The sequence below is a fragment of the Perissodus microlepis genome, chromosome 11 (assembly GCF_051167445.1).
Source record: "Perissodus microlepis isolate ML-2025 ecotype Zambia chromosome 11, ASM5116744v1, whole genome shotgun sequence".
In the NCBI taxonomy this organism is placed as follows: Eukaryota; Metazoa; Chordata; class Actinopteri; order Cichliformes; family Cichlidae; genus Perissodus; species Perissodus microlepis.
Window position 1 is genome coordinate 28,966,032 of NC_140471.1, and position 13,761 is coordinate 28,979,792.

At 41.1% G+C, this 13,761-nt stretch overlaps 1 protein-coding gene across 1 annotated transcript in view; it reads left to right on the forward strand.

The window, feature by feature from the left end:
- The window catches only part of LOC146378138 (neural-cadherin), a 140,204-nt gene that overhangs the window by 79,237 nt on the left and 47,206 nt on the right, over nucleotides 1–13,761 (forward strand). The window contains exons 11-16 of the mRNA XM_084943911.1: nucleotides 13–185; nucleotides 3,435–3,602; nucleotides 11,071–11,320; nucleotides 12,409–12,536; nucleotides 12,620–12,806; nucleotides 12,961–13,104. Coding sequence (XP_084800037.1) covers nucleotides 13–185; nucleotides 3,435–3,602; nucleotides 11,071–11,320; nucleotides 12,409–12,536; nucleotides 12,620–12,806; nucleotides 12,961–13,104 — 1,050 coding nt within the window. The remainder of the gene's footprint in view (nucleotides 1–12; nucleotides 186–3,434; nucleotides 3,603–11,070; nucleotides 11,321–12,408; nucleotides 12,537–12,619; nucleotides 12,807–12,960; nucleotides 13,105–13,761) is intronic.

The window sequence follows — 13,761 nt, forward strand, 5'->3', positions numbered from 1 at the left end:
TTTCCCTGTCAGACTTTCTGAGAGAAGACACTCCAGTTGGAACTAGTTTCCTGCGAGCAGCAGCTCATGACGATGACCAGGGGAGCAACGCGGCAATCACCTATTCACTGTCCAGACAGAAGCCGGCTTACCTGCACATCAACCCCAGCACTGGGTGGATTTATGTCAACCACCCAATCTCTCAGGTCAGCAGCACATCAGCAGCCTCTTCATGCTGCAGCATGATGCAATGTCTGAAAGTGTCCACACTTACAAAATGACTTCTCATATCAAAACTGTCTCATTTCATTCTCACAAATTGCTAAAACTTCCTGGAAATGAACACCATCCTCAAAAAGAGCAATGTTTTGTGCTTTGACTCCCTGCAACAAATTACAGACAGCGAACTAGATGCAAGCTCCAATCTCTACAATAAGGGTTATAATTCTAATAATAACACTATTACCACTTTCAAAACACACAGTTACAAATTACTTCACAGTCTGAATAGAGGTTTATATATGGTTGAAATAATCTGCTGGAAAAAGTGGGAAAAGTCACTCATGCTCAGCTGCAGATGGGGTGACACCATGATTGTGCATCACTGTGTATCATCCTCTGCAGTGAGTATATGCGAACTAATCTCTGTATATTTTGAATGTAGATATAATCCAGGTGGAATAACACTGATGATAATCTTACCATTCTTTAATGAAAGCAGGCTAACATTAATGTTTGCATAATGAATGATCCTGAATATTTCAGCATGTGGCAGAGTACAGTCTGTAACTGTAACTATGTTTTCTAATAAACAGGTTACGAGCTCTTTTGTTTATTTAGAAAAAGAAACATCCAACTAATTTGGAAAAAAAAAAAGAGAGAATGCCACGTATGCAGTGGAAACACAGATGTCCCAGTTTTACACTGGGACTTGAATGCATCTTACAGCTGAAATTTGTCTCAAAGCCCCATGTGGAATGCGACTTGATTTGTGAGTATCTCTGTGAGATGTTACATGTAGGTCGTGTCCAAATTCATGGGCTGCATCCTCCTGAGGCCGCATTTGTAGACCGATTACGTCACAGCGACGCGCCGAAGGCTGCCCAAATTCGTAGACTCCTCCAAATGCAGCCGACAAATGCGTCCTCCTTTTCCCCAAATTTGAAGGATGGGTCGGGTGTGTCCTTCGTGGCCTACCATATCCCAGAATTCATAGCGCGGCCCAGCCAAACTCCAGTTTCCAACAATGGCGGCTGCTACTCAGTTTTAAAATTATTCTTACTAATCTTTCTGGGTCACAAAATAAACTTTTAACGTATTTTCAGGCGAGAAAGTAGCTGTGTAAACATCAAATATCTGCTCGGTTTATCAAGATATCGCATATTTGCAAAAGTGCTTCGATGTTTTCGGAGACGTCTGCTACCCACCAGCTCGATAGCTAGTCGGGAGCTTGAGGGTCACTGAAGCCGCCGAGAACAGCACAACTCCCGGCACATCATTTTCAGATCACCGCAGACTTTTGCTACTCGGGTTAAACGTAATATAGAAGTCACTTAGACAACCTAAAAATGTTATTGTTGGGCTTTTTTCAGTGTTTTATTTGTTCGTGAGTCAATCGGTTTGGCTGAGATTAAAGTTATTAGATTAGATAAAATAAAACTTTATTAATCCCCCTGGTGGGTTCCTCCTTGGTTTTTAATTAAACAGACGTGTGAGACGGTCGAGAATTTACGCCAGTGTCCTGTTATATTTTAGATAGCAAGGAGCAGACGGCTGAGTTTATTAAACTCCACCGAGACAGCGGTGACGCTAATCAGAAGGCTAGACCGTCACATTTCACAGCCGTTTACTTCCGGCCTACCCGACCTTCTGAGGACCCGGCCCACGTAGACCGCGAAGGCTGGGTCCTCAGGAGGATGCAGCCCATGAATTTGGACGCGGCCGTAGTTTTAGGATACGCACAGAAAGGTTTTTGAAACCTAAAATTATCAGAAGACGAACTTACTAGGTTGTGCGTAAATGAATAGTATTTATTCAGGTCGGGATGTACGCATTTGCAAAGTAGTTTTACGTGTGGTCAGAGTGCTTCGTGTTTGTGTGCGGATTGAGGCATGCGCTCCTGAGTCCTTAAAAGTTGCACACCAATTCATTGTACACATCTGTAAATCATGTCCTACACATTTGCAACACGTTTGAGGTGCATTTCATTCCATAGGTGCATATATATATGAATTCTAACATATGTGTCAGATAAGTATGATGAAAACCATTTGAGAGCAAGGCTCAACTGATGATGAGTTATCACTTCAGGTGACCGTTGTTGTGATTTGGCGCTATATAAATAAAACTGAATTGAACTGATACCACCACAGTTCTGTTATCTGTTAAAAAGAATGGTATGATTAGTGGTATCAGACGTTGGAGATAAGTCTAGCAGGATTCAAATGTAATATTAACCATTATCTAAGTGCATAAGTATCATTAGTAGTTTTCACTAATGCTGGATTTTGGAAATGGACCTATAATTCTCTGAAACAGTGGCTTATAGGGAGGGTATTCAAGCACAGCGGTTATGCACTTTGTTCACCCCAACAGCTTCCAAGCCACCCCAATCCAACTGTAAATGTCACCCTAAATCTATTTAAACCCTGTCCAGCCATGATGACCTTGTGCTATTTCCATGAAAGCACAGACGGTGGGCCATATCACAACACAAAAACATTTTTTTAATAATGAATAAATGTAATAAGCTGGATGATATGCACATGAAAGCATATCCTCAGCATGTAAACAAGGCAATGCAAAAAATTAAACACATATGGGATATTATGAGGTCACAAGGTCAAAGTTATTTCCAACAGCAACAGCTGCTCTGATGTTTCCACTGCATGAGGAATGAAAGTTGCATCAAACAGACTGTTGTTTTAAATCTTTAATGGTTGTCATCATTATGTGTGTCTGATTTCTCTTCAGTACAATCTTACAATGTCAAACTGAAAATCCATAATGAAGCGAATCCGTCTGTTAAGCTAACGTCGGCGATGAATGATGCCTACTGTTCTTCTTCTTTTGTCACTGTCATCTCCTTTCTGTTCTTCTCTCTGGCTCTCATTTTCTTTTTAGCAGCACTTCAGTCAATAATTTAGCAAAGGAAAATGTATCCCTACCCACTTTCTTGATTCACTTTTTGCAAACAAACTAAAGGATCAATATTTTCTTTCTTTCTCTGCTCAAATATTTACAATTTTTACAAGTGTTTGGTCTTTCTGAACTATCAAAGAGCTACTTGATCATTAAAATTTGATTTTGAAGATAACAAGACCAAGTTTTAAAGGCAAATCAATTCTAAATAGCAAACACCCTTATTTGTTTGGTAAAACTTGTTAAAGCGAACATGTTCTGATCAGAATCATGAGTTCCTTGATCTTAATTACTCCCTGTTCATCTCTTTGCAGACATCCAGAATCAACCAGCAGATTGTGGCCTCAGATGGAGGGAACCGCAGCAGCTCAGTGGAGCTGACCGTTATCATCACAAACGTCCACAATCAGCCACCACAGTGGGAGCAGTCCGAATACTGGGTCACTGTGCCGGAAAACACCGTCCGAGATGCCAAGATAGTGGTGAGTTTATGATGAGAACATTGAGCCCTGAAATGGTAAAATGATAACTAAAAAACATTCAACTTTCACTTTTCAAGAAACCATTTTTTGAGATGGATTGAGCTTTGTGACATGGTGTGCTTCCATGCCCATTGTCAGCAACAATACTTGGGTATGCTTTGGTGTTTAAGTGATGCAATGTGTGCAAGCCTGAACCGCTGATACAAGGCAGGATGGACTCATCCTTTCATGTTGTTTATGCCAAATTCTGACCCTACCATCCAGATGTCACAGCAGAAATCGAGACTCATCAGAAGAGGAGGGTTTTTTTCCAATCTTATATTGTTCAATGTTGGTGAGTCAGTGCAAATTGTGTCCCCAGTTTGCTGTTTTTAGATGGCAGGAGTGGACCCCAGTGTGGTCTTCTGCTCCTATAGCCTGTCCGTTGTATTAAGTGTTACTATTGGAGTTATTGTTGACTTCTTACCAAAGCAGCCTGGCCAGTCTCCTCTGACTTCTGTGTGTGGGAAAATCCCAGTGGATCAGCAGTTTCTGAAATAATCAGACCATCCAGTCTGGCGTTCAAAGTCACTTAAATCACCTTTCTTCCTCACTCTGATGCTTGGTTTGAGCTTCTACGGGTCATCTTGAGCATATCTGCTGCCAGTTTGGCTGATTAGATATGTTCATTAATGAGCATTTGAACAGGTGTACATAACAAAGTGGCTTGTGAATGTATGACTGAAAAGGTGCCGGTCTGGGAACTGAAGCACACGTTTCTTTTCATCAGTATCAGTAGCCCTAAGAGCTCGGAGGTGACATGGGCGAGAGAAGGGGATGACTCGTAAAAAGGGAGGAATATTTAAACTCACTCACCCTCCTGCAGCAGTAAAAGAGTTCTATTTCATTTACATCCTGCTTCACGTCTGTGCACAGCACCCCGAGGAGGCTAGAGATACTCTTTCTTCTTCTTCATCCCTCTCTCCTCACTTTCCAGCTCATCCATCCCTCTCTCTCTGTGTCAGCACGTTTAGCCGAGCACTTCTAAATATTTTCTGCCGAGCAAACAACAAACCCGCCCCGAGTCTGTCTCACCTGACTCACTGCAATCTCACACAGACACACACACGCACAAGTGCACACACACTTTGCTTGTATACCTCTGGTGATTTTTTTTTTCCTCTTTTGATCCCTCCATCCTAATTTGCTTCCTATTCCTAAGCTGATGGTTTAGAAGGTAGAGGAGTTTTTACCCTCCAGCTGCTCGATTTCATGGAGGTTAGTCAGTTTTCAAATAGTTGGAGGGTAAGTGTAATCCTGTGTGTGTTCGCGTGTTGTTGTGCTTCTTTTCGACACCGTGTTTTCGCTGAAAAGACGATGATGGTGATTGGGGTTCCCACCCACAGCTCCATCTGTCAGAGATGATTGAGCAGAGCAAGAAAATTACACCTGCTGTCGGAGCGTCACAATGGACTCCTATCACCTCAGAAAACAGACGTTTAATTATTGTCTTTAACCTGACAGAGGCTGTATGATGCAGTGAGAAGAAGTGAGGAGGGGGAGCTAAATTAGGGAAAGGAAAGCTTTATGGTACTGAAAGATGGATAAAAAAAAAAGGCTGTGTGGATTTTGGTCTTTTTATGTTGACAGTAGGAGAAATATAAAATAACACGAGCTTTCACCTTTAATCAGATCATGCCAGTTGCATCTGAAAGAATACACTTTACACCAATGTGTTCCTTGTTGAATGTGTCTTGTTTTGTTCAAATTAACTGTGGAAGTGAGCTTTTTCTCCCTTCATCAATGTTTCATCTCCTTCATTTTTCATTCCTCTAGAAAAGGCTGAATCTTTCCACTACGCTCTCCCTGTCAAAAAGTATTACCTGAAAGCTGAGCCCAGATGCACAACTGTTGGACAAAATACTGGCAAAGGATAAACAAAAAACTGTGATCAACTGAGAATCATCTGTCTGCATGTTGAAACCATGTATACATAATGTTTTATGAGCAATAAATTCAGTGGACAAATATGTTAAGTTACCCAAACCTGGCTACATATACAAAACAATAGAAGGCTGAAATGTCTCCTCCCTCTCTTCCTCCTCCCTCCTTTGTCTCCCCTGCGGTGTTAATTGCGCTGAGGAGGAACTGTTGTTTTAAATTTAGCAGCCTTAATAAGGTCTGTTAATCACATTGTTAACGAGGCAGAGGGAGGGAGACGCTGCAGAGGTGGAAGCTGCTCTGCGTGCGCGCGTGTATTAAATCTCCATATCAATAAGCTGAAGTCATCTCCTGCTTATGTGTGTGAGAGTCGCATGTTATAATAGGCCTCCTCATCAGCTGATTTCCTCTTGTTTTCTTCCTCATCCTGTTGATGTTTTTAGTGTTCGCTCTTATGCAAACACTTTCTCTCATGGCCACAAATGACTTTAAATGTTCTCTTAGATTTACCTTAAAATCTATCTTCTAGCTATCCACTGATGCTTAAAAATCATTTGGAAAGTATAAAAAGCAGTTCATTTCAAGCATCTGATAAAAGAGAATATGTCTGATGTATTGCAGTATCACACAAAATGAAGGAATTTCTGACATGTGTGCATTGCAGCTTTTTGAATAGCGTGCAATAGGGATGGACAGTTGTCTGCCTTTTCATATCACCATATTTTCATTATGAAAGACTGCAGATAAACAATCCAGTCGCCATCGGGCATATGGGCCAGAGAACCTTCTATGTAATCACTCATGTTAAATGTCAGCATGGGCAGTACTACAGTGTGGTATTTTGGTTCATTTTATTAGAAAAATATGCAAACGAGAACAACTACATTTTGAATTCAGCTCCAGAAAACACAGGGAATGTGATAACAGAGAGCACAGTGGGGGGGCGTTGGAAGACACCGTCCATCTCTTTCTTTCGGTTGATTTGTATCAGTTTAATAAGGCTACCCACGTGATGGGCTGATAAATGAGATAATAAGACATGAAACACACGAGGCAGAAACACTAATTATGTTATTTGCCAGATAAATAAGCAAAGGAGCCATTAAAAGTGTAATTACCACATGTAAGCATCAAAAAATGGAGCAGACCCCTACAAACACCACACACACACACACCAACCCTGATGACCCCACCTTACCCTTTTCAGCTGACTGCTAACTGTTAGCATTTGAAGCTGACAGGGCAATCTGTATTCCAGCTGCTGAATCACTCTCCGCACCAGCCGCACCAGCTGAGAGCGATCTGCTGCGATATCTCCACGGGCATTAATCTGTGTGGGAGAGGAATGCAGACACTGATCAGCTTAACTTCAGCACGCTGCACTGATGTCTAATGAGATGATTTCTCATTAGTCCTGATTCCATACACTCTGCTGCTTCGGCCTGCTGTGAGGCTGAGCCACGCTCCACTAACATACCCTCGCGCAACTCTTCACCTGAAACCGGATGCCTTCATCTCGGGCTGTTTGTGAGATTTTAAATTAACATCCTGTTTAAAAATTTTAAGAGACTAGTCAGAGTCCCGACCGTCCTTTATAACTGCTGCAGGAAAACAAAATGGATTAAAAGTTAATTTTATACTCATCAGTTAAAAATCAATATAATAAGGAGAGATCGTTTGGAAGTAAAGATGAAATTAATTGGAGAAACAGCGTGTAACATAAAATTCTTTTCGGTTAATAGATTCTGATGAAAATCCCCATCTTAGAGCAGATGATATGAAAAGTAGGAAATAGAGATGGGAACCCCCGGAGTTCAGACAGTTGTAGTGGAACACAGTTAGCAAATGACTTGAAGTGGCTTCGGTTGAGATGTTCTGCAATCTGGATAAGATGGAGATGAAGTGGAGGAAGACTGCATGATAGATGGTCTGAAAGGTAGTAGAGAAGTAGCACAGTGGCAATAATATTTGCAGAACAGGGATGCATGCAAATATACAAGCAGGCAAGAATAAAATGTTAGAATTAAGTGTTTTTCTCTGTGTGTGAGAGTGTGTAGTCATCCCAGCATACTAAGTAGTTGGTAAATGCATTAGATTGAGACTGTTCGAGCTGCTGTGGTCACTGGGTCTGAGGGCTGAAAGGGTTTCAGTGTTTGAAGTGGCAGACAGCATTTCTCACTCAGGGGAAACATGTTACCTCTTGTGGAAGTGACGACAAGGGCGACGGTTGTTCAGAGGTGATTTTTTTTCCTTACACTGGAGCTGAGATAGGTTCTCCCCTGCTGTCCTGAACTAAAGGGGTTAAATGATTCTGTACTGACTGTACTTTATATTTATAGTGGCCATTTTACGGAACCATTTATAGATGTGGCGGTCAGGCTGACAGATGCACCGTTACACTGAATTAAGAAAAGATTTATTCGTAAGTGGTCGTCAGCAAACCTTTTCTCTCCTACTCATCTGCCTGCAGGATCTTAGCAGGCATACACAGCCCTTGCTTTCTCCTTGATTTTTCAGTCATGTCGTTGTAAGAAGATTTAAAAAAAATCATGCATGCTCCCTCCAGTAAAAGCATATTTCATCATCATTAATTATTAATACCAGAAAAACTGCTAATTAAACAGGTCACATTGCATTTTTTCTGTCCAACAGTTCAAAAATCCTGCTTTAATGATACAAGAATGCTTCCAGATTAACTGCTGTTACTCATACAATGACCCTCTTCGCAGCTTGCTACCGAGACCACCTGACATATTTTATTTGCAGCTGAGTGGACACAGGAATCTGAGCTGAAGTTACAATCAAAATAAATGAGCCCCCTTACACTTTAGAGAACAAAAACTGTGGTGGCAAAAATCAGAGTGAGTCAATTAACTGGAAATTCATGCGTGTGTGTGTGTGTGTGTGTGTGTGTGTGTGTGTGTGTGTGTGTGTGTGTGTGTGTGTGTGTGTGTGTGTGTCTAACAATCCAGGTCATAGCTTACTGTAAAATGAGGTGGCATCACTCAGCCATGGAAAATACAGTCCCTCCTTGGCAAGGTGGGGAGTGTGTGGTCAGGAAGGACAATAGCACACACCATATTTCCATCACTTCAAAGGACATTATATTGACTTTTTGTGCATTTCCTTCCAACTTAACCTAACTATGACCTTAACCTAAACCTGAACTCATTCTGAACATAAGCAAGAGGTTTATAGTAATAAGGTTTAATGATTTAATTTCTGTGCTCGAAAGGAGCAATATCTCCACAATGTGACTGTGTAAACAGATTTATGACTCCATTTCCCTGAGGACATAAATACACACACATACACACTTTCTCACTCTAAGGTCAGTTTAGTCTACTGCCAGGAGCATAACACAAGTCTTAAAAGCTCTGCTGCTGGTAGAAGAACAGCTCAGGACAACACACTCTGATCCAGACACATATTTTATTAAAAAAAAAACACAAAAAGGACAAACATCAACAAAGCAGAAACCAAATCCTTTTTGGGTATTTTGGAAAGTTTTCACCACGAGAGCTTTATTTCCATAGAAGGACTGAGTTGCACCTCTGGCCGTTAAAACGTCGCATTCTTTGAAATGTAGTTGTGTATTTTAGGGTGTCATTTTTCTGGTGAGTGTTATAGTTTAAAGATCTGGAAGCCGTTGGAGCTGTTATAAAGATGTACGACCTCGTTGTCGACACGAGCAGCTGTGTGATAACATGATGTCATCATGAACCAGTACAGACTCTTCTTTGGCTTCTGCCTTTGACGGATTATAATGCAATGTGGGAGTAACTGCTTCAGAAATGGAGATAAGTCTGTCTCTATAAACTTGAAGCCCAAAAGGAGTAAACAGAGGTTTGAGAAGATGAGTTTTCAGTGTCTGTATATGGGATATCTTTTATTCTGTCGGCACTGCATGTAATCTGTCTGAGTGATGATCTCTGCTCCTATTCTAGTCAGAAACGACCAACTCTGCTTGCTTTTGAAAAAAATGCACTTGTAAAAAGAACTCCAAATACCAGGCTACATATAACAACACTGAATTTCACAAAAACAGTGATGCCAGTTAATATTAAAGGTTGTTTAAAAATACACACATTTTTAAAACTTTTAAAACTCTTCAAACTGGATTTTAAGACCCAAAGGCATGACACCAGATCTGAGCAAACCTACATTCGTCTTCTGCAATCTCTTATCTTGCAGCATTTCTTTTATATATCTTTTATAGATCTTTCATTTATATATTTTCTCCCATATGCCGCCTTCTAGTACTTGTATCAGAAGCTGCATTCTTTGCAATTTTAACTTGAACACTGATTTGTGAACACAAACTGAGGTTTGTGTACTCAAATCATGACAGCTTGGTTCTAAACTTCTCCATAAAGCTCAGACATAAAGGTCTAACAACTTCCACAGTATTTCGTCCTCTATATACTTCTGTATGTTCAGGCATATCATACATACCCCAAGTCTCAGGGATGTCACTCATCCAAGCTCGAAATGCAGACTTTGACACTCTTTAAAGAGGACCTTTGTCTCTCACTCTCCATTCTGCTGTAACCACTTACACCTTGGCACTTAAGCCAAAGGACACCTTGTGCATATTTCTGAATGGCCAGTTCAATCTAACAGAAAAGCATGAATTGACACCCTGGGGTGAGAGTAAGTTGGAACTTTCCACCCAAAGATGTTTTTTATATTAGTTACAATTGCTAAAGGAATTTTAAATGAGATTTTCCAGCTACCTGAGAAGCAAGTTATTTGTTTTGGTGGTGCTCATTTAAAATAAATAATAACATAAATATATTTACTAGCAATTAATAAATGATACACAATTCAACACGGAAGCTGGGATTTGCCACATAATTCCCTCTCTGATAATCAAAGCAAGCTGGATACTTTGCTTTAGCATTGATGAGAACTCTATAACTCATTAATGTATCTGGAATATTTGAGCAGCAGTCACTTTTGAAATCCATCACATGATCCTCAAAGGATGTCCCCAAGGCTCCTGCAGTCTCCGACTTTGTACTTTAACACTGAAATACCCTTGACAGTGATCATTACTGAGGATCAACGCAGGTAAATAAAAATAAGATACCAAGATATTTAATGTGGAAAAGATGGAAAACATAGAAAAGCAAGTTACTAGTTTGACAAGTTTGATGCTATCAACTATTTTTCAAGGGTCTTTCTCATGTGAGAAATATGTTTGTACCATGAGAGAATTTCAAATCTGAATTTCAGTCTCTCCCTCACTACAAAGGTAAGTTCTGTATAATCCACCATGTCTGTGAAGTCTCAATGGCCAGCTCACGCTTGCTGTCCCTTGGTTTGCATGACATCAGTATATTTCATAGTGTCATTTCCTGTCAAGTTTTTCTTCTGCTTTTCAAATCACTCTGCCCCTTTCTCAGTGGAAAAGCGACACACACAAAGTGATGAGGAAAAGCCGTGACATTAGGAAGCTCAGGCGCACACAGTCATAATGTGCGAGCAGACGCTGGTTCTTTTGGATACAAAAACATATCTTTTGTTCTTTTCCCTCTGTCAACAGACGATCAAGGCAACATCTCCCCTCGGGGATCCCAGGGTGACCTACAACCTGGAGGAGGGTCAGGTACCGGAGACTAACATGCCAGTGCGGTTCTACATGAAACCAAACCGGGCCGACGGCTCGGCGTCCATCCTGGTAGCCGAGAACCTCGACTATGAGACGACGCGTTTCTTCACGCTCAGAGTGCGCGTGCAGAATGTCGCTGCTGTGCCGCTCGCCTCCTTTACCACGGTCTATGTTAATGTGACAGGTGAGTTTGTATGGTTAAGGGTCAAACATTTTCAACTCCTTTAGCCAGACTGGTAGTCAAAACCGTGGATTCAGTCCCATAGGTTTGTACAGGTAACCAATCAACTTACAGCTCTTTCATTTAAATAGTACAAGGCCCCTGTTGGCTATATGCAGTCAGTGTGAGTGAGTCTCAAAGATGAGATATTGACTTATTTGCATATTGATAGATATGTTCACAATTCTAAATATGCTATATTGATGAACAAAGCAAAGTATTTAGTGGTTTAAAAGTTGCCATTACAAGGACTTTAAAATGAGTAGCAGAGCTCTGACCATCGAATGTAAAGAAGCCGTTGGTGAGCAACAGAAACTCGGGTGTAATTTGAGACAAGCTGGAGGAAATGACGAGAAGAGAAAGATTAATGAAGTGCTGTTCATATCCAGGGTCGTTTCTGGCAGAAAAAGAAGAAAACAGAAGCGACCGGTGGTGTCAGCTCTGTGCCGTCTCCCTTTAACAGTGACTCACTTCCCAAACAGCATCTGTAGGCGGGTGGAGAGAAGGAAAGAGGAGAAAACACTTCCTGACTTTGATTGGCTTTGAACAAACCCACATCGGACGCTGTAATTGGCTTAGCGGAGCTTGAAAGTGAGCTGACAAGCTGCTTTGTGGACTCTTCAGGGTGTTTGGAGGATAATTCCTCACTAATAACTCAGTTTTCATTAGTGAGGGTAGACACAGTCCAGCTTCACTTTCTGATGGACTTTTTTTTTTAATTTTGCCTTTTTGTCTCTTTCTGCTTTATTTCACTGTAATTCATCTTTACTTTTTAATCTCCTTTACTGCTGTTCTAAAAATCCAATCTTATTTCTGTCTCTTTGCCTTCTGTCTTGCTTGTTCTTTCTTTCTGTCTTTGTTTATTTCCTGCTCACTTTTCCATTCCTTCTAGCATTTTCTTTCTCTGTCTGTTTTTAATCCACTTTAATCAGCTTTCATGGACATGACAGGCTGTATGTGTTCTTTTGCCAGATCCTTCAACAACAAAAAATATGAATGTGGGAAAATAAAGGATTTTTTTCTACTGTTTCTTTTTGTTTTTTCCCCCTCAGACGTGAACGACAACGTTCCTTTCTTTCTGTCATCCACCTATGAGGCCACGGTTCCTGAAGGAGCGCAGATGGGCACATCTGTGGCTCAGGTGTCAGCCACTGATCTGGACTCTGGTCTGCATGGGATGGTGAGAAACGTCTGCACTGATCGTTAATGATATTCTACTTCCTGTTCTTTTTCTGCTTCACTGCATCTCTCTGTGTTCTTCAGATCCACTATGTGATCCTGAAGGATGAAAGTGGGGACTCTCAGTTCTTCAGCATTGACTCCCACAGTGGAATCATCTTCACTCAAGCCTCTTTTGACCGTGAGCAGAAAGCTTCGTATCTGATAGAGGTGCAGTCACAGGACGGCTCGGAGTCGGCCCGACAAGGCCAGCAGGGCCAGCCTAACACAGGTAACGCACAATCAGAGAGAAGGCGTGCAGTCCAATTAATATAAAAGAGATCATTTTGCAGACCTTATAAAAGGAAAGTCTAGAGAATCTTGCATGTGTTTGGATACGTTGAAATTATATTCCTGAGCAAAGCCTCCGTCCCACTTTGACTCAGACACAGCCTATGTCAGGATCTTCGTCACCGATGTGAACGACAACGCCCCGGCATTTGCCCAACCGGTGTATGAGGTGAGCGTGGAGGAAGACAAGGAGGTCGGCTTCGTCCTCATCACCGTCACGGCCAACGACGAGGATGAAGGTGAGTTAGAATCTGGCAGTTTTTCTGTCTCTCTGGGATGCACCTGTTGTAGTTGCTGTCAGTGGTGGCAGTGAAGTCAGTTCTTTGTGATTTCATGTGAACTTCAGTCAAACTGATCAAAGTCTCCGACTGAGTGTGTAGTTAGTCATAAAAACAAGTGTTGAGCAAGAAATTAGGTGCGTGAACTGAATGATCTGGTGCCTCCCTCTCTGTCTCTCCCCTCTCCCATTGAGCGCTGTTTCCTTTTCATACTTTTTTTTATAATCTTTCTCCTCTTTTTGCCTTTTTGCTTCTGTTTGGATGATTTGCATCCCCTCTTCTCCCCTTTCTGCTTTTCTTGTCTCAATCCACTCCAATTTTCTGCTCTCTTCTTTTTTGAATTTGTCACTTCTCTTGATTTTTCTTAAGATAAACTTTGCTCTGTATAAGGTGACATTTTTTTTCTTCCACTGCAATAGCTGGTGGTGATGTCTTCTTGTAAAATCTTACATTAGAAAGTCTGGATCAGTTTAACAAAAGCACACCTACGTTTTACAGCTTAAAAACCACTTATTTTTTTACTGCTGTTTATTGAGAGTGTGGGCAATAAATTTGAAGAGGTTTTGTTTGTTTGTTTTTATGTGTGTCTAAATTCAAAATCAGGCTGCCCAGGTTTAA